General features: G+C 46.0%; 1 protein-coding gene across 2 annotated transcripts in view; it reads right to left on the bottom strand.

Moving 5' to 3' along the window:
- nhlrc2 (NHL repeat containing 2) overlaps positions 1-26,655 on the bottom strand; it is a gene marked incomplete at its 5' end in the record, with an annotated part of 42,357 nt that overhangs the window by 13,881 nt on the left and 1,821 nt on the right. For both annotated transcript variants that reach the window (XR_013934809.1, XM_080454648.1), the window contains 8 exons: positions 5,279-5,510; positions 8,653-8,746; positions 9,479-9,608; positions 10,056-10,177; positions 16,869-17,127; positions 18,102-18,254; positions 18,820-18,869; positions 24,436-24,588. Coding sequence is in view for 1 of the 2 variants with exons in the window: in XM_080454648.1 (XP_080310774.1) it covers positions 5,279-5,510; positions 8,653-8,746; positions 9,479-9,608; positions 10,056-10,177; positions 16,869-17,127; positions 18,102-18,254; positions 18,820-18,869; positions 24,436-24,588 (1,193 nt within the window). The remainder of the gene's footprint in view (positions 1-5,278; positions 5,511-8,652; positions 8,747-9,478; positions 9,609-10,055; positions 10,178-16,868; positions 17,128-18,101; positions 18,255-18,819; positions 18,870-24,435; positions 24,589-26,655) is intronic.

Genomic DNA, 26,655 nt, shown 5'->3' on the forward strand with positions numbered 1-26,655 from the left:
CATGTCTTTCGCTGAGAGGGAAGAGAGGTTGGCTGCGGCTGAGGAGGACACCGAAATGCCTTCCTCAGGAATGCCAGTCTTGAGCCCTGTAAAGGGTCTTTCTAAGCGCCAGCGCTCATGTAATGAGCCCTTAGACGCCAAGAGGAGACGTCAGGAGGATGATCCGTTGCCTCGCAAAGTGGACACATTGGCCTCTGAGTTTGCTCATATTAAGGCCCTTCTCCTCAACCTGCAGCCTGGTGCTCCCCGCACCGATGCTGTGGCCCCAGCGCCTCCACTCCAGGTCGGAGATGGGAACTATGGCCATGATACTGTCAATGTTGCTGATCAACATGAGGACGATGCTATGTCTATTGCAGCCTTGGACTCCCAGTTTACGTCCGGAACGGCAGAGCATGAGGACCTAGAGGAAGAGGGCGGGGGCGGGTCCCCCACCCGCTCAGTGGCAGGCTCTCAGGGATCTGGAGCAGATACTCACGGGCCTGGGACTGGGCTCTCTGCAGCTAGGGAGGCTGTTCAGCTGGCTTTATCACGGCTTGGACTTGATGTCCCCCCTGGGGAGGCCCCCCCTCCTAATGCCTTCTTCGGCACGCTCAGCAGCCCTCTTTCAGTGTGCCAGCGTGTGAGAACTTCATCACTGAGCTTCAGATGTGTTGGTCGGATCCCAGGTCCAGGGCCTGTGCAACCTGTCACGAGACTGCAGGGCCTTGCCGGCCATGGACAAAGCGGGAGAATATGGGTTGGACCACGTGCCGGCTATGGACCCTGCCGTGGCGTCCTTAATAGTGTAGCCAGATGAGGCCCTCAGACCGGATGCTCGTTGTCCACGAGCACAATGCAGGGTCACGGATGACTACCTCACCAGGAGCTACGATATAGCAGCTCGGGCGGCACGTATCGGAAATTCTCTTTCTCACCTTATACTGGCCCTAGACCAGTCCCTCCGCACGGCGGGGGGTGATGGCCCGTCACAGAGCCTGAGTAAGGCCTCACTCGCTGCTTTCGCCTATATGACCAGAGAACTTGGCAGACTGATGTCCACCCTGACTTTGGCCCGTCGCCAGGTGTGGCTCGCCCAGGCCCCATTGTCAGAGGGGTGCAGGAGGACACTCCGCACACTGCCCGTCATTCCGGGCCAGATGTTTGGGCCCGCAGCTCAAGAGGCCCCGGAGCGTAGTGTTCAGGCGAACAAATCCAGGCGGCAGTTTGCGGACTTACGCCCAGCACCGTCACCTCAGCCTAGACGCACGGGCACTCCTTACCCAGCAGCCAGGGACCAGAGCTCCTCGGGAGCCAGACGTCCCTTTCCTCGGCAGGACCAACCCCAACAGGGCCCCCAACAGCCTTCTTTCCGGCCGCCCACAGGCAGGGCTCCTAGGCGTGGGGCCCCTGCCGCCCGATCCTCTAAACCATTCCAGGGCCGGGGGAGTCGGAGGTGACTCTCCCGACCCGGGACCCAGCCGGTTCACCCCACAACATCTCAGCCGCTGGGAAGCCTTGACTTCAGACCCTTGGGTGGTGGCAACGCTGTCCAAGGGTTACAGGATTCAATTCAGACGTCGGCCCCCAAGTTTCACAGGGGAACGGATGACGGTGGTCGACGACCCGCTGAGGTCTCAAGCCCTCAGCCGGGAGATTTCAGAGCTCCTGGAGAAGAGAGCCATAGAGTATGTACCTGGTTCAGCTCAGCTAAGAGGGTTCTACTCCATTTATTTCCTTATTCCGAAGAAGGACGGCGGCCTTTGGCCGATCCTCGACCTCAGGCAGTTGAATCAGTACCTGAAGGTTTTTCGTTTCCGAATGCTGCGCACAGTGGTTCTCCAGACTGTGTCAAAGAACGATTGGTTCACAAGCATCGACCTGAAAGATGCTTATTTTCATGTGCCAATAGCACCACACCACAGACAGTTTCTCCGCTTTGCTTTCAAGGGGCGGGCTTATCAGTTCCGGGTGCTCCCATTCGGGCTCTCTCTCGCCCCCCGGGTCTTCACCAGATGCGTAGCGGCGGCGCTTGCTCCGCTGCAAGCCAGAGGCATGCGGATCCTCTCGTATTTAGACGATTGGCTGATATGTGCTTCGAACCAAGAGCAGGCACTCAGCGATACGTCCACCCTTCTGGCCCATGTCGCACAGCTGGGGCTCACGGTGAATCTCGCCAAGAGCTCTCTGGCTCCCAGTCAAACCGTTGTGTTCATTGGCATCGCCCTCAATTCAGTTTCAATGCGGGCCTGCCCCTCCCCGCGGAGAGTGGACGACATTGTGTGCCTTGTCGCTCGCGTATGGGGAAGTACAAGGCTGACATACGGCCTGCTCCTTCGTCTGCTGGGCACATTGATAGCGGCATCCGCAATTGTGCCCCTGGGACTCCTTTCGTTGCGCCCCCTGCAGCTGTTGGTCAACGGCTTGGGCCTCGACCCCAAGAGGCACCAGAAGAGGCTGGTGAGGAACTCCAGCCAGTGCCGTCGGCTGCTAGAACCCTGGAGAAGGAGGGCAAGTCTGTGCCGGGGCGTCGCCATGGGCTCACTGCCCTCTCGCCGGGAGATAGTGGTGACGGATGCATCTCTCTCAGGCTGGGGGGCTGTGTGGAATCACAGGACAGTCAGAGGAACCTGGGGCCCTCAGCAGGGACTACAACATATAAATGCGCTGGAGCTCCGTGCAGTGTACTTAGCCCTCAAACATTTCCTTCCCGCCTTGGAAGGGAAACATGTCCTTGTCCGATCAGACAATACATCAACGGTCTACCATGTCAACCATCAGGGAGGTGTCAGGTCCAGGCAGTCTCTGCAGGAGGCTCAGAGACTTCTTCAGTGGGCCTTTCCTCGCCTTGCCAGTCTCAGGGCAGTACATCTGCCAGGTGTTCACAACCAGGCTGCAGATATGCTTTCCCGCCAGAGTCCTCCTCCAGGTGAGTGGAGGTTGAACCCCTGAGTGGTTCAGGAGATTTGGGAGAGGTACGGGAGAGCAGAAGTGGATCTGTTTGCTTCAAGCACATCAACACACTGCCGACTATGGTTCTCCCTGTCGGATCCAACCAGTCCATTGGGGCAGGACGCATTAGCTCACCCATGGTCCCTAGACTGCCTCTTATACGCATTCCCTCCAATTCCACTGCTCGGGCTGACGCTTCACAGAATACGGTGCTGCTGGTGGCTCCATACTGGCCGGGGAGGATATGGTTTCCCATGATCCGACGGCTTCTCAACGGAGCACCTTGGCCTCTCCCGTCGAGACGGAATCTCCTGTCACAAGTAGGGGGCTGCATCTGGCATCCCCAGCCAGATCGCCTCCAGCTTCATGTTTGGCCCCTGAGGGGCCGGGTTCACTGCTGAACTCCTGCGATCAGGCGGTTGTCCAGACCTTGGCTTAACGCTCGTGCACCCTCCACTAGAGCGCTGTACTCTAACAGATGGAAATTGTTCTGTAGTTGGTGTGAGGGCCAACACGTGGATCCAGTCATGTGCTCGGTACCAATGCTGCTCCGCTATCTACAGACATTGTTGGATAAGGGGCTCTCAGCCTCTCTACAATGAAGGTGTATGTTGCCGCCATTTCGGCTCAGCATGGGCTGGTGGACGGTCGTACTGTGGGATCTCATCCTTTGGTGAGCCGCTATCTGAAGGGAGCTCTTAGATTGCACCCCCCGCATGTCACTCGGGTGCCCTCGTGGGACTTGCCTACGGTCTTAGAAGCCCTGTGTTCTCCACCGTTCGAGCCACTGGAGCGGGCTGATCTCAGGTGGCTGTCTGTTAAAACCACCTTCCTCCTCGCCATTACATCTGCCAAGCGAGTGGGGGAACTCCAGGCCCTGTCTGTCGCCAGGGACTGCTTGAGGTGGACTTCGGATGGGTCTGGGGTTACTATGTGGCCCAACCCCTCCTTTCTTCCAAAAAGGCTTTCAGCCTTCCATATCAACCAGCCTGTCGAATTGACGGCTTATGCCCCACAGCCGGGGGCAGAGGGATCGCATCCTGATGGGGGGTTGCTGTGCCCCATCCGGGCCCTGAGGCAGTATGTGGACGTGACTTCTGTGTTCCGGAAGTCGGACGCACTGTTTCTCTGTTATGGAGGGCACAGGAAAGGGTGTGCCCTGTCCAAACAAAGACTTTCTCACTGGATTGTTGATGCCATTCTGCAGGCCTACGAACGCAAGGGTTTGCCTGTTCCTCCTGTGAGATGTCATTCGACCAGGAGCGTGTCCACCTCCTGGGCTGCATTGAAGGGTGTCCCACTGACTGACATATGTGCTGCAGCAGCGTGGGCTTCTTCCTGCACGTTTGCACGCTTCTATAGGGTGAATGTGGCCGCCCCTCATCCCATGACGATGGCGGTGCTGTCGGCCTCTTCAACCTGCAACTGATGGTCAGGTAAGGGCAGGTTCCTCGTGACTATGTTGGTATTAGTCATCCAGGTGTTGAAAACACTGCCTTTGGCGGTCAGAAGGAATGAAGTAGAACGAGAGTTATGCATATAACTAAGGTTCTACGAATTCCGGATGACCGCCAGAGTTGACTGTCACTCGGAATCTCGTTCTCGACGAAAAGATTTCATGAGGATGATCGCTGTGTACACCACACCTATATAGGTGGCGGGCGTGTACACAGGTCACGAGTGACTTTGTTGGTATTAATATTCGACCTATGCGCGAGCGCGCGATGAATATCCAGGTGTTGAAAACACTGCCTCTGGCGGTCATCCGGAATTCGTAGAACCTTAGTTATATGCATAACTCTCGATCTACTACAAGCTCACAACGTGTGAGCAAAAACCCTGGTGAAGAATTTTGGTGTAGAGGAAAAATACATGGGACTAGGTACAAGGCCGACCCTGGTCAAGTATTAGTTCACTACAGTAAGTACATAGGGTTTAAGTGATTAATAATGCAATGCTGTATATCATTGGTTCCCAAACATTTTAGCTGAAGACCCCCCAAAAAAATTGCCGTTTGCCCGGGACCCAAACTAGTGAAAATAGCAGATCTACAAGCTCACAACGTGTCGCTTCGCGCCGCGGTGCGAGCTTGTGGATCTGCTATTTTCATAACTTCTTAAATATTTTCTTAATGCATTTATGGAAATTATTAGATTTTTTATTTTAATTGATGAAAACTTTTTTTTTTTTATCTTTTGAAATAAAAAAAATATATTTTTAATGTAGGAACTGAAAAAAGGGGGATATTTACTTGTGACCCAAAGAAAATGGTCCGCGATTCAAACATAGGCTCCGACCGACTGTTTGGGAAACAGTGCTGTATACAGTATGAAGATGTCAAACTCACCAGGGGGTCTCTCTCGCCTCCCACCAGCAGCTTCACGGCCCCGTCCTTCAGGGCCAGGGTCCGCACGGTGCTGCTCTCACTGTCGGCCACGAACGCGCACGCCCAGGGCTCCTCGGGGGCCCAGGCCAGGCCGGAGGGCTGGGCGAAGCCCGCCTTGTGGGGGTAGGAGTTGTTGCGGTTCTCCTCGTTGCCGCTGCCGGCCCAGCGGACGCACGTCCCCGCTACGCACTCACTGTAAGGAGAGAGGTGAGAGGGACTGATGAGGCTACATCAAGGGTTCACAAACTTCTTTGGGCTCAGGGAACCCCTGTAAATACGTTTTTAATCCACGGCACCCCCTGAATCACCTTGTTACTTTGTAGCACCTTACATATACAGTATGTCATATTACGGTACGTAGGTACGTAAATCTTTCCCCCTAAGATACATTACGTCACGAGGAAAACTTGAGAGAATACCCGATAGGACAGATTGACAATTACTTCATACTTGACTTTTAACCACTTCTGGGGGAACATTCACCAAAAATAGCAGATCTACAAGCTCACAACGCGTCACTTTGTGACGCGTTGTGGGCTTGTTGATCTGCTATTTTTTTTTTACGTATAGGGGATAAACTGATAAATTCCAAATATTATCAAAAGTATTTTGATAATATTATAGCACCTACTCTGAGATACCCCCCCAATATAATCCTATATGAACTGGGGACCCCCCACCCTGACAAGCACTTGGAATTGTAGGCATTACATTTAGTTTAATCTGAGTTCCCAGAAGTTTTCGCCCGCTCTCATACAAACAGGAGGGGCGAAGGAACTTCTGGGCCAAAGCCCTGCTATCTGTGGGCCGGATGTGCGTTGCGCTCAGAATCTGAGCGGACACGCCTCTTACCGGTCTACTCGTCTAAAAAGTCCGACGAGAGGCAAACAGCAGTACACAACATTGGCGGCCGCAATTTCTCAAGGGGAAATTGCTTCCCGTCGCTCCTATTTACATGTAAGACCCACTGCATGTGGATCCCGCCCCCTTTTCTTTATTGGCTGTTGATTTGAATCAGAAATCAGTGGCCGCGCCCCTGCTGTCCAGGCTTTGAGCCGAAGCCTCCCAGACTACATTTAGTTTGACTCGGTTCCACAGATAAATATTGTGAAAATAGCCGATCTACAAGCTCACAACGCCTCACACTGCGAGCTTGTAGATCGTCTATTTTCACAATGTTTGCCTCTTTTTTTCTATTATAACGTAATAATAATTTAACTTTAGAAATGTACCCTGTATACACACACTTATACTGTATGTTTTTTGTTTGTTTTTTACTGTTGAGCGAGAAAACAACACAATAAGCTAATCATCTGGGGACCCCCCTCAATAATTTGGAGACCCCCCTGGGGGTCCTGAACCGCAGTTTGGGAACCACTGTGCTACACCACAATAGAAGATAGCCACGTCACGCTGCATTGTTGAATATGTATGGATCTAGGGGTGGACTATTTAATCAATTATAAAAAATATATTTTTAATGAAAAGTAATTTTTGTGAAGAAGGCCGATGCACACCTCAAAAGGTTGGTGACAGGTGCCTAAGTAAAAAAAATGCATATATTCAGAAAGGGATCTCTGATGGTGGTATCAAAGATAAGGACCCAGACACTGGACAGACATTTTGTCTGTCATTTGTCTCTCCTGATGAAGGTCTAACGACTGAAATGTCGAATAAAGAGCATCATTTTTTTGCAAGTCCCTGACAGTGTGTGGGTCCTTTTCTTTGATATCACCATCAGAGATCACCTTCTGAATAAATGAAAAGTAAATTATAATAGAGTAGCAAGAGTTTACAAAAAGCAGCAAAGATAGCTGAGGTATTTTGACTTTACTGGAGTATTTCAAATTGTTTGTACTTTTACTTCTACTCCACTACATCTCAGAGGCAAATATTGTCTCATAAGCTCCTGTGAGCTTGTAGATCTGCTATTTCCAAAAGATTTTAATACATTCTAAACATTTGGAAACTTGTGTAATGGGACATTCTGCATAATGAGTACTTTCTACTTTTGGTACTTTAAGTACATTTTGATACCAATACTTTTGTACTTTTACTGAAGTCAATTTTCAATTCCGGACTTTAACTTGTAACAGACATTGCAGTATTGATACTTTTATTTAAGTAAAACATTCGAATACTTTTTACACCACTGCCTTTGGCTCCTTTAGAATAATCAAAGAAAATAATGGATAGTTGCCTTCCTTTAGCTGCAGCCCTATACTGTATATACAGTACTGTAGATCCATCATTAAATTGGACTCTGGTTGCTGGAAGTCAACGGGAGGAGAACTGAAATGTTTTAGATGTTTTATTTAGTAATGTGCCAAACATGGTTGCAAATGTGGGAAGATTCCAAGACCCCCTGGGCTGACACACCCAGATGTAGTGCTAAAAAATGTTTTAGAAAGTTTTTAATTATGTTCTAATTTAATAATTTAGTAGTAGAAATACTTACGTTTTTATTATAAGATCAGATATTTTTTAGGCCCTAATTTTGGCCAATCTCTCGCTTTTTTGCCATCTATTCTCATGGATCTGCCCTGCAAATGTCATTCTAAATAATTGAGGGGTTTTCATAAAGAACATCGGCCACAGGGCTGGAACTATACACACATTTAACATCGATTGACATTGTGAGGAACAGTAGCACCCAGTGACTATGTAAATGCGGTCTTTAACCCATTAAGACCAGGTACGCATCTGTGTCATTTTTTTATTTCTTTGGCTATTCAAAAACAGCAGATCTACAAGTTCATAGTGCGGCACTCTATGAACTTGTAGATCTGCTATTTTTGAAAAATCGTGAAAATTTGTGCAAATGTTTAAATATATACGTTTTTAAGCGTTTTAAGCATTTTTAACTCATGTTACAACTTACTGGGGGTAACTGGAACAAAATATTTTGAGATGGGGGTCCACGGCCAAATACATATCATTTCGGATGGTCCTCGACATGAAAAAGTTTGAGAACCACTGATATTATAGCGACATGAATTCAAGATATTTGAGTTACAAATGTTCACTTTAAAAATATATATAGTATATTCAAAGATTTGCACAACATTTTCACAATTTCTTCCCAAAAATAGCATATCTACAAGCTCATAGCGCGGCACCGAGTGCCGCGCTATGAGCTTGTAGATATGCTATTTTCGAATAGCCAAAGAAATCGAAAATGACACAGATGTGTTCCCGGTCTTAAAAGGGTTAATGAAGAAAGATTCAGACATTTATTTTAAAAGAGCGAAAAGCGATGTTGTGATAATGTTTCAACCGAGGGCCATGGTGATTATGTTTAATAGCTTTATTATAACAACATGGTTACATCTCACCTTCCTTTAGGCAGCTTCCCATCTGCTAGGAACAGAGCCCAGATCTGATGGGTCCCGGCCATGGCTATCCACAGAACATTATCCTCATCACCACCTAACACACACACACATATTTGTATTACTGTAATTGTGAGGACATTTTACCACGTTTAACCATTAAGAACCCCTTTTTCTTGTGAGGTCATCACAATTCCACTGTACTTGTGGGCCTAACCCTGGGCCTCACAAGTACGTGCGCACACACAAAAACACACACACACACACACACACAATTGTGTCCAATAAACTCAGTGGGCTGACATCAATAGATGACCAAAATCTATGTCTATAGAATAATTCCAAACGGTCTGTATACATAGGTATGTGTCATTGTCATACTGTAAATAGCTATACATAAATATTGTCACTGTCAAAGTAAAACCTGAGTGGTGCCAACCACTCCTACATTTGACCGTGTGTGTGTGTCTGTCCGTCCGTCCGTATGTTTGCGGACGGCCTCAACATGTTTGTGTCTGGCCTCAACAGCTGCAGCTGATTGCAACATAAAGATGCAACCACTTACACTAATTAAACACAAACAGGAGTGCAACACATGCACATAATGAACTCATCAAAGGCACCACTCACTTGCTTCACACTGGGTGTGATTTTTTTGGGACCTTTTAAGTCGAAAACAGGAACACTTTTCAGGAAATGGGGGGAAAAAAAGGACGATTTTCCAAAACAGCAAAAATACGCGTCACTCTTGTGCAACGAAGAATGGCATTACTTTATGAAAATAAAAAATCTAATAAAAGATCGACGGTATGCACACTATGACACTCACCTGCAGAACCCAGGCAAACATCCCAAGGGGAGCTGATTGGCTGCTGGGGTCCCGGGGCGCCGCCCTCTTTTTCTGTTCCTTGAACTCCGACCCCAGCTAGAGTACTGACCTGCCCTGACGACAGGTCAATCTAGCACGCACACACAAACACACACACACACACACACACACACACACACACACACAGAATAATCCATTATTAAAGGATGTGAATCACTGGTTTCGTTCAAAACTGGCCTGTAAAAGCCCAGGAAATCAGGAAACTACAAGTGGAGATAGATTGATTGAATAAGTATTCAATCAATCAAACAAATTATATATATATATTAAAAAAAAATAATAATAAAAAAAAATATTGTCTCTGTTGAGTGGAAATGTCATTATGTCCAAAACTGTTACTTTTCAGGTTTCAAATAAAAACATAACATAAAAAGCAGCAGATCTACAAGCTTGAATCACTTCGCACTGCGTTTCGAGCTTGTAGATCTGCTGCTTTTGATGCTTTTGTGTGACGCTGTAGTATGATCAAGTAGGGTGTTAATTTACGGAAAAACACCAAAAGTGTTTGATCACGTACCTTTCGGATGAGATGGTTCTCCATGTCGGCCACGTACACGACGTCGTCTTTGATGGCCACGCCCTGCGGCGAGAAGAACGATGCTTGTGATAGGTCGCCGTCTCGCCTGCCGCTCTCAGGCCCTGTGACATCATGGGGCATGACAGGATGAGGTCATCATGAGGTTATCATGAGGTAATAATAATAATAATAATAATAATAATAATAATAATAATAATAATCTGGTCCTCACTCCTTTTTTGTCAGTGTATATTTGCAATTTGTCCTCTGCATTTAAAGCTGCACTATGTAACTTTTTTTTATGAATACAATATTATTTTGTCCAAACTGTATGGTAGAGTATGTTAATCCATTAAGACGAGGAAAACAGCCGTGTCATTTTTTTATTTCTTTGGCTATTCAAAAATAGCAGATCTACAAGCTCATAACAAATACATATCATTTGGGGGGTCCTTGACATGAAAAAAGTTTGAGAACCACTGATATCATAGCATCATAATTTTTTTTTTCAAAAAAAACTGTTAGGATTTAGAAGACATGTGTAGAATCCCCAGAAGCAAAGATTTGAGTTACAAATGTTTGCTTTAAAAAAGAAAACATATGTCACAGGGTGAATGGAGAACCAGGTAGATTGAAGACAGAGCGCTCGTTTTTAGGCACGGGGCTTCGGGGCGAGGCGGGGCTTTTCGAGATAGGGTTTATTAGCGAGGCTCGCGAGGAGGAGGAGGAGAAGGAGGACGCGGCACTGCGAGGCGGGGGTTTATTACGTGAGGCGAGGAGGAGCTCCTCCTCGCGAAATAAACCGTCCTCCTCCTCCGAGGAGGAGGAGAAGGAGAACGCGGAGAGGCGGGGCTTTGATGTGCCGACGAGGACCTGTCTTTTGTTGTTCCCCCCCACATAGCAACCAGGAAGCTACGCTAGGGGAACGCTGAACACGCGTGCACACGCACACGCTTGTCCACGACGGAGGCGCGCCGACAAGTGGAGCTTGAGGCCGAGGAAGCGCGCCCTCGCGCCTCCAGGCGCGAGTGCCCGCGCTGACCGGCCGATGCTCCACTTGTCGACTCAGCGCCGTTTGAGTTGTAAACCGATAGGGACAGAATAGTTCTTTTCATGGATCACTGTGTGTGTGTGTGTGTGTGTGTGTGTGTGTGTGTGTGTGTGTGTGTGTGTGTGTGTGTGTGTGTGTGTGTGTGTGTGTGTGTGTGTGTGTGTGTGTGTGTGTGTGTGTGTGTGTCTGTCAGGGAGAAAGTAAAACAAAAGCCAGAACACAATAAAAGTATCTTAACAGTCCTGCTTTCAATAAACCAAAAAAAGCATGAGCGCGTGTGTGTGCGCTTGTGTGTGTGTGTGTGTGTGTGTGTGTGTGTGTGTGTGTGTGTGACTGTGTGTGTGTGGTCGCAGCCATATATGTTTGTGCACAAGCCTGGCTTGTGGCTCCCTCTAGTGTTGCTTCTACAGAATTGCTGGGTGGGTGGTAAAAACGAACGCGCCTTCTTCAATCTACCTGGTTCTCCATTCACCCTGTAACATATATATATATATATATATATATTCAATCCACGATTTTTCTAAACAATTGCAGATCTACAAGCTCCTAGCGCGGCACGAGTGCCGCGCTAGGAGCTTGTAGATCTGCAATTTTTTAATAGCCAAAGAAATCTGAAAATGACAGATGCATTCCTGGTCTTAAAGGGTTAATACAATATAACTTATTATCCCATTGGGGTGGTTGTGTTTTGTCTCCCTGCTCTTCTATTGAGACATTTAGATCGTGTCAAAGGTCATGTCTCACCTAGACACAGGACTCTGACACGAATCTTCTTGACCATGAATCACGAAGCAGTTCTTCTAAACTGGATTCACTCCATTTTCTGCGCCAGTCCGTGACGGCTCGCACCTTTTAATAAGCTACTCAAGTGTTTCATATGCTGCGGCGCTAGTGATCAGATCAGATAAAAAAAAAGGTAATTTCATTCCGTGCGGGTGAAACGCTGACTCGGCAGACCGCAGCTGCTTCAGTGGCTGAAATGCTTAGCTGGCTACCTGTCATGTTCACGTCAAATTAATTACTTTTAACCCATTAAGACCGGGAAAGTATACGTGTCATTTTTAGAATGACTATTCAAAACTAGCAGATCTACAAGCTCACACCAAGTGTCGCGCTATGAGCTTGTATATCTGCTATTTCTTACATTTTTAACTCAAATCTTTGCTTCTGGGGGGGGGTCCCTGGAACAACACATTTTGAGATGGGGGTCCGCGGCCAAATACATATCATTTTGGGTGGTCCTTCACATGAAAATGTTTGAGAACCACTGAAAGAGAACCACTTTGAAAATAACTGTTTGGATTTAGAAGACATTTGTAGAATCCTCCAGTAGCAAAGATTTGAGTTACAAGTGTTGAAACTTTCTCCTCTCTCCTGCAACCACCACCCCCTCCTCCCTCCTCGTCCCTCCTCCCCGACGATTTCGCCAACTTCTTTGACAAGAAGGTGAACGATATCCGATCCTCCTTCCCTCCTCCCCCGGCTGGTGCCCTGCGCACTACCCACACCCGTCTGCCTGCCACCCCCCCCTCTCTACCTTCATCTACTCCTCTCCCCCCCCCCATCCCCTCTCTATCCCACTTCTCTCCCCTCTCCCCTAACGAGGTCCTTCTCCTTGTTACCTCTAGTCGCCCCACCTCATGCTCTCTGGACCCGGTCCCATCCACTCTGTTGCAGTCTATTGCACCTGAACTTCTTCCCTTCTTAACCCACCTTATTAACACCTCTCTGACATCTGGCTACTTTCCCTCTACTTTCAAGACTGCCAGAGTCACCCCCCTCCTGAAGAAACCGACACTTGACCCCTCTGAGATCAAGAACTACAGACCGGTTTCCCTTCTATCCTTCCTATCTAAAACTCTCGAACGTGCTGTCTTTAAACAACTGTCCTCCTATCTCCACCAGAACAACCTCCTGGACTCCAACCAGTCTGGGTTCAAAGTGGGTCACTCGACAGAGACTGCCCTCCTGGCAGTGACGGAGTCGCTCCATGCCGCTAGAGCGAACTCTCTCTCCTCCGTGCTGATACTCCTGGACCTGTCTGCAGCGTTCGACACGGTGAACCATCAGATCCTCCTCTCCACCCTCGAGGGGATGGGTGTCTCAGGCTCTGCACTCTCCCTGTTTGCATCCTACCTGACGGGTCGCTCCTACCAGGTGATGCTGAGAGGGTCTGTGTCAGAACCACACAGGCTCACAACTGGGGTTCCCCAAGGCTCGGTTCTGGGTCCTCTTCTTTTCTCTCTCTACACTACATCTCTGGGTGCTGTCATCCACTCCCATGGCTTTTCCTACCACTGCTATGCCGATGACACCCAGCTAATCCTCTCATTCCCCCCCTCTGATACCCAGGTGGAGGCACGCATTGCTGCTTGTCTGGCTGACATCTCGGAGTGGATGTCGACAAACCACCTGAAGCTCAACCTGGACAAGACCGAGCTGATGTTCCTCCCGGGGAAGGGCTGTCCGCACCGAGACATGGCCATCACCATTGATAATGCTGTGGTGACCTCAACTCGGACTGCGAAGAATCTGGGTGTGACCCTGGACGATCAACTGACGTTCTCGGCAAACATCGCATCAGTGACGAGGTCCTGCAGATTCCTGCTCTACAACATCAGGAGGATTCGCCCCTTCCTCACGGAGAAGGCAGCCCAGGTGCTCATCCAGGCTCTCGTCATCTCCCGCCTGGACTACTGCAACTCCCTCCTTGCTGGTGCTCCGGCATCTGCAATCAGACCTCTGGAGCTTGTTCAGAAAGCTGCGGCTCGTCTGGTGTTCAACCGCCCCAAGTTCTCCCACACAACCATCCTTCTCCGTTCTCTACACTGGCTCCCCGTAGCGGCTCGCATCCAGTTCAAAACCCTGGTACTAGCCTATAGGGCAGTGAAAGGAACAGCTCCTTCTTACCTCCGGGCTATGGTCGATGCCTACACCCCTGCCCGACCACTTCGGTCTGCCACCTCGGGGCGACTGATTGCCTCGTCACTCAAGGGTCCTTCTGGCCGATCCACACGGTCACGACTCTTTTCTGTTCTGGCCCCACAGTGGTGGAATGAACTTCCCACTGATGTTAGGACAGCAGAGTCACTGCCCATATTTCGCCGCAGGCTGAAAACCCACCTCTTCAGGAAACACTACCCTTCCTCTCTGCCTGACCTACTTGTTGTTAACTAGTTGTACGAACGCTTGTTTTTCTATTGCTGTATTGTTTATTGGATCTTGTTTAGTCGATACACTTATTTGTTTTAGCTCATGCTCATTTGATTTAGCAATTTTTGTCTCATTTGTTTAAGGAAATAGGTGGCTGATATATTGTACTTTTACCTTAGCGCTAGGTATACTCTTGGTTGCTTGTTTTTGCAGAAAATGCACTAAAGACTTCTGGTGATTAGTAGTTTTCGTTCCCTACCTATGTTGAATACACTTATTGTAAGTCGCTTTGGATAAAAGCGTCTGCTAAATGACTGTAATGTAATGTAATGTAATGTAATGTTGTCTTAGTGTTGTCTATATATATATATATATATATATATATATATATATATATATATATATATATATATATATATATATATATATATATATATATATATATATATATATATATATATATATATATATATATATATATATATATATATTCAAGGAATCGCACAAATGCTCACGATTAAAACTAAAAGCAGATCTACAAGCTCATAGCGTGGCACTCGGTGCCGCGCTATGAGCTTGTATATCTGCTATTTTTGAATAGCCAAAGAAATCTTAAAATGACACAGATGCGTTGCCGGTCTTAATGGGTTAATGCGTGATTCTGAGTCTATTTCATCCTATACCGTCGTCGAGGCTCTGATGAAGGCTATAGCTGCCAAGCGGCCGTCTATATAAACCACAATGATCCCTAGGCCTAGCATCACTATTTTGGGGGTGACTATTCAGCGAAAATCGCTGAATCTAAAAGCTCACAACGCATCGCAATTTTTCTCAACTTTTGTATAGGGCTGTCATGATTACGGAATTATACGTGACGATTAACGATTTAATTGTGTTTCTGTCGTTGGAACATTATGAATAAAAACAAAGTTGCCGTTTGCCTTTTAGACTTCGTAAACAAGAGTTGCACAGGGGTGATATGGATCTCCCTGGGTCTGAAATAAAGATCGAATTGAATGACAAATAACATACATATCGTCACTGTTGGGTAGAAACCTTCTAAGTTCAAAACCGTTCCATTTAAAAAATAAATACAAATTAAACAGTGAAAATAGCAGATCTACAAGCTCACAACGCCTCGCGACGCAAGGCGTTGTGAGCTTGTAGATCTGCTATTTTCACTACTTTCGTGTGACACTCTTGTAGGGAGTTGATTTACGGATTCACTTTATACTATATTTAACGCATTAAGACCTGGAAAGCATCTTTGTCACTTTCTACAAGCTCATAGCACGGCACCGAGTGCCGCGCTATGAGCTAGTAGATCTGCTATTTTTGAAAAATCTTGAAAACTTTTTTTAATTTTTTTTTTCCAAAAAAAATTTAATCGCCTGAGGGACTCCTATCACCTACAGTTCAAATGGTTAAACCATATTGCATTCTCCATCTGTAACTCGATTTTTTTCTCCACGTCATTTGATCCTATATGCCAGTTAACTGTCGAGGAAGATTAGTTGTATACACAGTCCACTGTCGAAGGAAATTCTAAATGACAATTTTTAAGGATGTTTTGATAAATGGCGCGGGCTTATCCGTCAAGTACGGCATGTTCCCTTTCAACCATTTATATTCATTAGTCTGTTTTACATCTTACCTCGACTCGATTAATCAACGCTATACGTTCAATTAAAGTGACTGTTAAGTTGCACTACCAGGGAGTAAAGCAAAAATTATAATAAAGAAAATGTAAAAAGAAAATTTAAAACAGAAAAGTTTTGTTTGGCCACGTCCCAATCTGCAATGTGTTAAACAGCAAGAAAGGAGCCCCTCACCCTAGTGCTCTGTTTCCTAAACTATTAGCACAAATGATAATACATTTATAATCTCTCAAGATAGATTATGTCAGCACCACTGCCCTAAACATGTGATGTTGTTGTTAGTAGGAATTAACACAGAAGCACCCGGGAGGAAGTAAACTAAGAAAGGGGAGGAGCCAAACCGAGTTCCAGTTTCTACACAAAAAAGGAGGAGGTGCCACCAGAGGCAAAACAAATTTTCCCCCTTTTTTTCCGTCGAGTTCATTCGGGTAGGCGGTTGTCCAGAACCGCCGATTCGACCGATACGCCCATATAAAAAAGGCATATATGGAGATCTGGTCGTCCAAAACCGCCGATCATCCTGCTAAACAGGAACTTAAAGTATACTATGTTAGTTCCATTGATCCAGGCTGGAACACACATGTTAAAGTAAACATGCACTGAACATGGCACGCGGCCCACCCATTAGACCACTTGCATGGTTTCCTCCGCCATCGGTGTGTGAATGGGTGAATGTAATGCACAACCTATGTAAAGCACTTTGGATAAAAAGAGCTATATAAATGCACCATTTACCATTTATTTATTTACCATTTAACACGGCAACCATTGGCTGTTAAGTGGTCAGATGGGTGGGCCGCAAACTTTTTTGAGATTTTCAAGTGGGCGCTGACCCAGAAAAGGCTGTCAACCCCTGTTAACTCATTCACTGCCAGACTTATGGTGTGAGAAAAAAAATAAAAATAAAAAAAAGGCAGTGAATGAGTTAATAGACTGCTACATGGTTCTTACCTCCTACGACGTGCAGAATGTGTCCGGTGGACGTCACCACCAGTACGCGGTGATGTCCCGTGTCTGCGATGACCAGCCTCTTGGACGCCCGGTCCACGGCCACCTTCCCGGGGAAGGAGAGCAGGGTGGGGGGCAGGGAGTCTCTGTACAGCCTGGTTCCCACGCCGTGCCCCTTCAGGAGACCCCGTTCCTCCTCCCCGTAGAACCGGAGGGCGGCGTCGGCGAAGAGCGCCAGCCGCTCGCGGTTTTCCTCGCCAACCTATTATCGGTGGTCGTGATCGGTGTTAATTTTGTCGACTGAAACTATGACGAAAAATGTTCCTCGACTTGCCTTTTTTCCCCTGACAAAAACGAAATAAATCTAAATTAAAAACTAAATTAAAACTAAGCTATGATGACAAAAACTATAACTAAATATACTGACAATTCTTTTTTTTTTTCACGATTCTGCAACCCTTTTTCACCCGGCGCCAATTGTCTAAGTAATCCTGGGCGCTACACTCCCCCTGCCAGCCTAGGGAGCCCATAGCCGAGCTCATGCCTCCTTTAATGCATGAGAGCCAACTGACCTTCTTGTCACCTGACAGGGGGGAGTTTCCCCGGTAGGACGTAGCGTGTGGAAGGAACACGTTATTCCAACCAGTTCCTTTCCCCTCCATCAGGCACCCCGGCTATCAAGGGGGAGGCGGTATAGCGACCAGGATTACTGCATGTTTTTGTGAGGGTTCCTACCCTAGGGGACACGGGGAGAACATGCAAACTCCACACAGAGAGGCCCTTTCACCAACCCCACCTAGGGTATGGGCGATACTGACAATTATGTCAACAAATAAAAACTAGACTAAAATGTTATAGAGAGGGACTAGTGGAGAAGAGATCCAGTTGAACTAAGACAAGTCATTTTAGTTTAATTTAGTGTCACGCTCCGAAAATAGCTGATCAGTTGGGGGCTTGTAGATCAGCTATTTTCGGCTTGCAGCCAGCATAAATCCCTTTGTTTACTTCCGTGTACTCCGTGCGGATCCAAAGTTCGTCAAAATAAGGTAAAAAATACTGGCATGGGGATGAAAAACTATGTTTTAATCTCAGGCAGTCAATGTGTAAAAGGCCTGGTCTAGAAAATACAAATGTTTATTTTAAATAGGGTGATATTTCTTATTTTTCTTATATTACCAGAGATAAGATGAGGATATAGAATATCGATATTTTGCAAGATCGTGACAAACAACCCACCACAGAGAGGAGCAGGTTTCCTCGCGGCCCCAGCAGTACCAGCGTTGGCCAGCAGGACACCTCCAGAGCGTGCCAGAGGCGCGCCTCGCCGTCGTTAACCACCGGGTGGCGTATGTCGTAGCGGAGCACGGCGCTGCGCACGTGGTCCACCACCTGCCAGAGATGGGTATATGTCAACAACAATCGGCTCTGTGCACAGCAGCCATGTTGGAAAGAAATTGGGCCTCTTCCTTACTTCCTTCACAGGTCTAACCAATGATACTAATGAAGGCTCTGTTCCATTTAGTGTAGCACAGTGGTTCTCAAACTTTTTTTTAATTTGAAGGACTCCCATAACTCTGAGCGTGTAAAAATGTAACCATTTGTACACTCTTAGAGTTATACACCTGTAACGGTCCATTTGGAACCCCCTCAAGGAACCATGAGGGGTCCCTGGACCACACGTTGAGACCCACTGGTGTAGCAGAGTGTTTCCAGTGAGTTAACACAACACCCTGACTCTGTTTGACCAGAATGGAACAGAGCCTTCATTAGTATCATTGGTAACACCTGTGCAGGAAGTAAAGAAGAGGCCCAATTGCTTTCCAATCTGGTTATTGGTTATTTTGTTCAACTGATGCAACACTGACATATCTGTAGTAGGTTCTGATGACTGTAGCTGTTGTCAGGCCTTCTATCTATGTTGAAACATGGACATGGAAAAAGAAAATACACTGACCTTTTCATTGGGGAACTTGGCAGAGTGCACACCCACTATAACTAATCCATCTGAGAAAAAGAAACGACAGAAAGAGGAAAAAAATAAGGAATAACATAATTGTCATACATCATCAAAATATGTTTTGAAAATGAGTAACTGTGCTATGGTCAATGGAATATGGTAAATGGTGAATTTATATAGCACCTTCATCTAAAGCGCATCATACATTTTATATTTTTGGTGGAAAATGAAAACAAATGAAAAAAGTGAATAAAGGCCCGGACGGTTGGCGTAACCGTCTGGGCACCTAGGCTGGTAATCCAGCCTGTCAGTGTGTCGCGGGTTCGACTCCCGATCGTGTCTGGTAAAAAGAATATCAATCTAAATACTGGATCAATCAACTTAAAACTGTCTGGGGTGAAACACACAAGCCTGAGTAGACGTTAAAATGACCCTAAACAGTGAAATATCCCTTTAAGACACTCGACAAAGAGAGCACTTGTTGTGACAGGGAAACCCATTTGGAATGGAGTGACGTGTGCCTGCCTATTAAACCAGCCCTTGGTCGGTAGTTTATGCAACTTAGGTTACATAAGACTATGGGAACACAATTACACGCAGCAATTTAACACAGATCTCTACTGTATGATAATAAATGGAGGCTTCATCAAGACACAAGAGTAAACAATTGATCGATTAATCAATTCTAAAAATATATTTTTTTAAATAGCAAAAATTGCAGGTCTACAAGCTCACAATGTGTTACGGTGCGACCCATGGTGAGCTTGCAGGTCTGCTATATTTTAATATTTTTGCGCAGCATCAAAGTATAATAAAGGGCTTAAGTGGTAACCCAGACTTAACCAACTTAGTTGATTATTTAAAAACAATTTATAATAATCGGTATCAATGGTCACACACACACACACACACACACACACACACACACACACACACACACACACACACACACACACACACACACACACACACACACACACACACACACACACACACACACACACACACACACACACACACACACACACACACACACACAGGGGAGAGAGAAAGCATCCTCTGTCTCCTCCGTAAATAAACATCACACTCGCTTAACATAAGTTGAGAGCAGTGAACCAGACAGCCAATCATTGCTGTCGGGTTAAAACCTTGTATGTCGAAAAAAAAAAGAACCATGTGTTCCAATGGATTCAATGTAGTTATTAAATTTTTCCATCTTTCGCCGCAGGCTGAAAACCCACCTCTTCAGGACACTACCCTTCCTCTTTGCCTACTTGTTGTCAATTAGTTGTACGAGCTCTTGTTTTATTGGATCTTGTTTATTCGATACGTATTTGTTTTAGCTCTTGCTCATTAGATGTTCCTACTTGTCTCATCTGTTTAACCAAATGGATCCGTAAGGGTCCATTTGGTTAATGTTAATGTGTTTGGTTGTATGTGTAAAAAGTTTGAGAACCACTTCGCTATGTTAAATGGAACAGAGCCTTAATTAGTATCATTGATAAGACCTGTGAAGGAAGTAAGGAAGAGGCCCAATTTCGTTCCATTATATGGCTGCTGTGCATTGAGCTTATTTATGGGAGGAAACATGAAACGTTGAAACATGGAGATACAAGGTTTCCGAAGTTGAGAGACAACAGCAGTGCATTGTTATCAGTGATCTGCTGTGTGTGTGTGTGTGTGTGTGTGTGTGTGTGTGTGTGTGTGTGTGTGTGTGTGTGTGTGTGTGTGTGTGTGTGTGTGTGTGTGTGTGTGTGTGTTCACCCTGGGCTGCTGCCAAGCAGTACAGTAGACCAGGCTGCAGCCAGGGTGGGGGTCCGACCGCAGGGGACGCACAACTTGGCTCTCACACACACAACGCTGGCATACGGTAATACGGTATGTACCCGCCGCTAATGCCAGAGATAGGAGGAGCGAGATAACGCGCGCCGGCTGTGTGTGTGCGTGTGCGTGTGCGTGTGCGTGTGTGTGTGTTAATATAGCATCACACTAATTTTGATCTTTTATACTTAGACTATTAAAAAATAGCAGATAGACAAGCTCATAGCGCAGCACCGAGTTCCGCCCTATGAGCTTGTAGATCTGCCTTTTTTTTTATCGTGAAAATGTGTGCAAACCTTGGAATATATATATATATATTTAAGCGAACATTTGTAACTAAAATCTTTGCTTCTGGGGGGTCCCTGGAACTAAATATTTGAGAAGGGGGTCCGCGGCCAAATACATATCATTTTGGGGGTCCTTGACATGAAAAAGTTTGAGAACCACTGTCCTTAAATGTTGATGTCCTCACAAGTATGGTAATACAAACCTGCATGTGTGTGTGTGTGTGTCTGTGTGTGTGTCTGTGTGTGCGTGTGTGTGTGTGTGTGTGTGTGTGTGTGCGCGTGCGCGCGTGTTCTCGGCATGCAGTGGAAGGTGTAACTATGCATTTCCTGTAGAGTAACAGTGATAACACCCAGGCAGGCAGACAGATTATTATCACACCTCACAACGTAACACAGGCTTAAAATAAGCACCCACGCAGCGGAGTGCAGCAGGGCACCAGACCGGGCCCTCTACTCATTTTGACAACGGAACATGTTTACAGCCCTGACTACTGACAGCTCTTTGATTAAAGGTAGGGCAAGTGATATTTTCTTTAAAAACAAATATCCCACGATCTTGCAACCCCATTTTTTTCACCCAGTGCCAATTGTCAAAGTAATCCTGGGCGCTACACTCCCTCTGCCAACCTAGGGAGAACCCAGAGCCGAGCTCATGCCTCCTTCAATGCATGAGGGCTAACAAGCCTTCTTATCACCTGACAGGGGGAGTTTCCCCGGTAGGACGTAGCGCGTGGAAGGAACACGTTATTCCAACCAGTGGAAGGGTTCCACTGGTTGGGGGAGGCGGTATAGCGACCAGGATTACTACATGTTTTTTGTGAGGGTACCTACCCTAGGGGACACGGGGAGAACATGCAAACTCCACACAGAAAGGCCATTTCACCAACCTCACCCAGGGTATGGGCGCTAATGACGCGGAGGAGAGGACACGCCCCCAGCGCCCACAGCCTCCCTGGCGGGAATCGAACCCAGGACCTTCTAGCTGTGAGGCGACAGCGCTACCGACAGCGCCACCGTGCCCCGTAAGTAAGTGATATTTTCTGTTACAATAAGTGTTAGATAACTCTATATTCTGATAGTAATCATTGCTAGAGTGTTTGTTCAGTAACAGGGGTCTCCATGTCTCTCCAGCTCTTTAGTAAACAGAAAATGCATTTTCAGGTCGGGATACGAATTTTATCCAATCAGGAGAGAGGGAGAACTCACACAGGATAAAGGATAAACAAGTGAAATTGGAGGTGATGACACAACGAAATGAGCAGATACAATTGGAACTGGAACACTATAGTTATTTAAGCTGATAAATGGGTTCAATGAGAAACAAAAAGAAACAAAAATAACAAACCAAAACTAAATAAAACAACTGTAAGAATCCTACACAGCTATATTTGCTAATACAATCAAAATCTATGTAACCACTTTAAAGCAGCACTATGTAGTTTGGGGTATCAGTGGCCACTTTGGACACAAATAACATGGCAGCCAACGTCTTTGACTTCATTACCCAAGAGTCTCTGCAAGCATGTCCGGCGAGGACGCGCTGTGATTGGCCAGTCTTCGCTTTGACTGGCAGTTCTGCCTTGGTAAATGCCCAACCCGATCTCCAGAGATTACCGTAACATTGCACGGAACGAGTGCACTTCATTCCGTGGATAGCCGCCTCGAAACCCCCAAATTGCGTGCATATGTACGGCGCTCCCTTTGTGACAAAACCATTTCGGAGGCGCGCAGTCACAGGCGAACTGTCACCCCGTGAAGGACCACCGAGGGAGCTAAGGCGACCGAGTTGCCGTCCTGAACGGTGTGACGTTCGCCTGTGCCTACTCAGCGCCGTTTGAGTTATGTACCGATAGGCACAGAATCGTAAATTTTGTTGTGGGGACTGCTCTGCTTCCGGGTTTTTCCGGGTTGCGACTGGTTACGCCCACCGTGGGACTCGCCATACATATGCACGCAATTTCGGGGTTTCTAGGCGACTATCCACGGAATGAAGTGCACTCGTTCCGTGCAATGTTACGGTAATCTCTGGAGATCAGGCTGAAATGCCAGGATGAAACTCATGGTCTCCTCTATACATAGTAATACAGCCAAGCCCCCTAGCAGGGACCCCCCTGGGTGCATAAATGTATGGAAGGATTGTTGTATGGATTGTTATTGCTTAAACATGTAACTTTATAATTTTGTGGGACATAATATGCTATAGTTGTTAAAAAGTTACATAGTGCTGCTTCAACCCAATATGCTGTACATCAGCTATTTTTCATTAAAACCATGAAAGCACAAAAAGATGGGGGTCTGTGGCCTAATACATATTCATTTGGGGGTCCTGATATGAAAAGGTTTGTGTTGGCTATTCAAAAATAGCAGATGCACAAGCTCACAGTGCGGCATGAATTGTACATCTGCTATTTTTTAACCTGACCTTGAAAGTGTTTGAAAAATATGTGAACTACTGATTTAGAAGGCATTTGTAGAATCGGCCTCAGGTCTTTCTTCACCCATTTAGACCGGGAATGCATACTGTGTCATTTTTTATTTATTTGCTATAACCATTATTTTATACTTTGGGCAATTAAAAAATTGCAGATCTACAAGCTCATAGTGCTACGAGCTTGTAGATCTGAACTTTTTTTTTAATATCGTGAAAATGTGTGCAAATCTTTGAATATATATATTTTTTTAAAGCGAACATTTTTAACTTAAATCTTTGCTTCTGGGGATTCTACAAATGACTTTTTTGTAGAATCTTCTGTTTAAACTTATGTTGCTATAATATCAGTGGTTCTCAAACTTTTTCCATGTCAAGGACAAGGACCCCCAAAATGATATCTATTTTAACCCCCTCCCCACCCCATCTCAAAATGGTTAGTTCTAGGGACCCCGCCCCCCAGAAGCAAAGATTTGAGAAAAAAAAATGTATATACATATATTATATCAAAAATAGCTTCTACAAGCTCATAGCTCTATGAGCTTGTAGATCTGCTATTTTTGAATATAGCCAAAGAAATCTTAAAATGACACACAAGGCGTTCCCGGGTCTTAAACCATTAGGACCTGGGACGCATCTGTGTCATTTTTTGATTTGAGCTAAAAAGCATTATTACACTTTGGCTATTCAAAAATAGCAGATCTACAAGGTCATAGCGCGGCACCGAGTGCCGTGCTACGAGCTTGTAGATCTGCTATTTTTGAAAAATCTTGAAAATGTGTGCAAATCTTTGAATATATATTATTTTAAAGCGAACATTTTTTAACTCAAATCTTTGCTTCTGGGGGTTCCTGGAACAAAATGTTTCGACTTTTGAGATGGGGGTCCGCGGCTAAATTCATATCGTTTTGGGGGTCCTTGACGTGAAAAAGTTTGAGGACCACTGATATAGAAACATGCGTTTTTCAAAAAACTGTTGTTTAGAAGACATTTGTAGAATCGGCTTCAGGTCTTAAAGGGTTAATGGATGAATGGTGTTAAACTGTGCATACTACGTGGATGACGTGCTTCTTATACCTTTGACAGAGTGTGTGTTCTCCAGCCGGTGCAGGTCAGGCAGGATGTGCATGCAGTTGATGCAGCAGTAGGTGAAGAAGTCCAGGAGCACCACTTTACCACTCAGCTCTGCTGCCAGGGACAGAGGAGCCTCCACGTTTAGCCATTCCAGGTCTAGAGAAGAAAGGAAAAAAATCACATCATTTACCCTTTTAGGACAAGGGGGTCTTCAACAAGAGGGGTCCGGGACCACTAGGGGGTCCTCAGAGTTACAAAGCAACCTTCGCATCCCTATTCTGAGGGGAACATTAGCCAAAAAATAGCAGATCTACAAGCTCACAACACCGTTGCGAGCTTGTAGATCTGCTATTTTCGGCAAAGAGTTTTGACAGACAGACAGATAGACAATTATATGTTTAGCTACAGTCAATAGACAGTAAAGGAATTGTGGACCAAACCAAATAACTGACCATATCGGACAAAACCATGTCTAACAACAACAACAAAGTTGTTAAATCGGGGTCCAAGAGATGAATATTTTCAAATAAAAGGTGGGTCCTTAGTTTCTACAAATGTTGACAAATCACTGATGAATTGAAGTCTCTATGATCTGGCCTGTCTACCTTTTAATTAGTTCATTAACATAAGTGCAAACTGTGGCAACGTGCATACAATAAATGGCTGTGCTTTTTAATACATTTATATAGCTACTGTATGTGTTTGATCATGTGTCATTTCAAAAGTTACTATTAACTTGTTTAACAGTCAATCCAATCAATGAGTATGAGACCACAGGGCCAGTGGTCTTACTGTAAACCAGAGGTTCTTAGAGTCCTTGAGGACAGGGGGTCCTTGAGGACATAACCTTTTCAGATTGCATCTCCGCTGCCAAAAACATATCAATTTGGGGATCCTTGACTGGAAAAACAACTTTGACAACCACTGGCATAATTTATATGTTGGGGGTCCACAGATAATAAATACATATTCATTTGGGGGTTGAGTGACAAGACATGAAAAGTTGGCTGTAGTGCAAAGCAGTGGTTCTCAACCTTTTCAGGCCGTGACCCCCCAAAATAATCATATTTGAACTGGGGACCCCCCCAACCCTGACAAGCACTTGGAATGTAGGAGTTGAGGCATTACATTTTGTTTGACTCAGTTCCACATATAAATGTTGTGAAAATAGCAGATCTACAAGCTCACAACGCCTCACGTTGCAAGGCATTGTGAGCTTGTAGACCTGCTAAGTTCACAATGTTTGCTTCTTATAGTATTTGATGATTTGGCCAATGTTTGACCGTTTTTTATAGTTTAGTTTGTTAGTTACTTTTGATTCAGTATTAATGGTCTTTCCCCCCTTTTATTTAGGTATTAAAAAGGTCTTAAAAGTCCTTAAATTGTCACTTCACTGTGATCTGGGGAACTCCCCAAAATCATGTTGGGTCCCGACCCACAGGTTGAGAACCACTGGTGTAAAGAAAGTGTAAATGTTTTTGTTTTTTTTTACCAGTGGTGTAAAGTAACTAAGTACACATACTCAAGTAAAATTTTTAGGCATTTTTTATTTTCTTCAGTATTTACAATTTACAATATTTATACTTCTACCCCATTACATCTCAGAGACAAATATTGTATATATGTCACAGGAAAATTGGCATTCCAGGTAAATTGGAAGGGGAGCGCTTGTTTTTAGGCGTGGGGCGGGGCTGCGAGGCGGGGCTTTTCGAGACAGGTTTTTTTACGCGAGGCTCGCGAGGAGGAGGAGGAGGAGCGATGCGGGGCTTTGATACGAGGCGGCGCGAGGAGGAGGAGGAGGAGGCGCGAAGCGGGGCTTTGATACGAGGCGGCGCGAGGAGGAGGAGGAGGAGGAGGAGGCGCGATGCGGGGCTTTGATGCGACGCGGACCGCACGTGATAATAGTTATTGTCCATGACGGAGGCGCGCCGACTCAGCAGAGCTTGAGGCCGAGGAGGCGCGCCCTCGCGCCTCCAGGCGCGAGTGCCCGCGCCGACCGGCCGAAGGTCTGCTGAGTCGAATCAGCGCCGTCCGAGTTGTAACCCGATAGGGGGAGAATAGATCTTTTTATGGGTTACTATCATACAGTCTATGGTTACTATCCAGTGTCCACGACGACACACATGTGTGCGCATGCACACACGCACACACGTGTGCACACATGCGTGCATGTGCATGCGTGTGGATTCAGTGTGGATTCAGTGTGCATTCATTGCCCTCTAG

Source organism: Gymnoscopelus braueri, assembly GCF_963280865.1.
Source record: "Gymnoscopelus braueri genome assembly, chromosome: 17".
NCBI classification, from domain to species: domain Eukaryota; kingdom Metazoa; phylum Chordata; class Actinopteri; order Myctophiformes; family Myctophidae; genus Gymnoscopelus; species Gymnoscopelus braueri.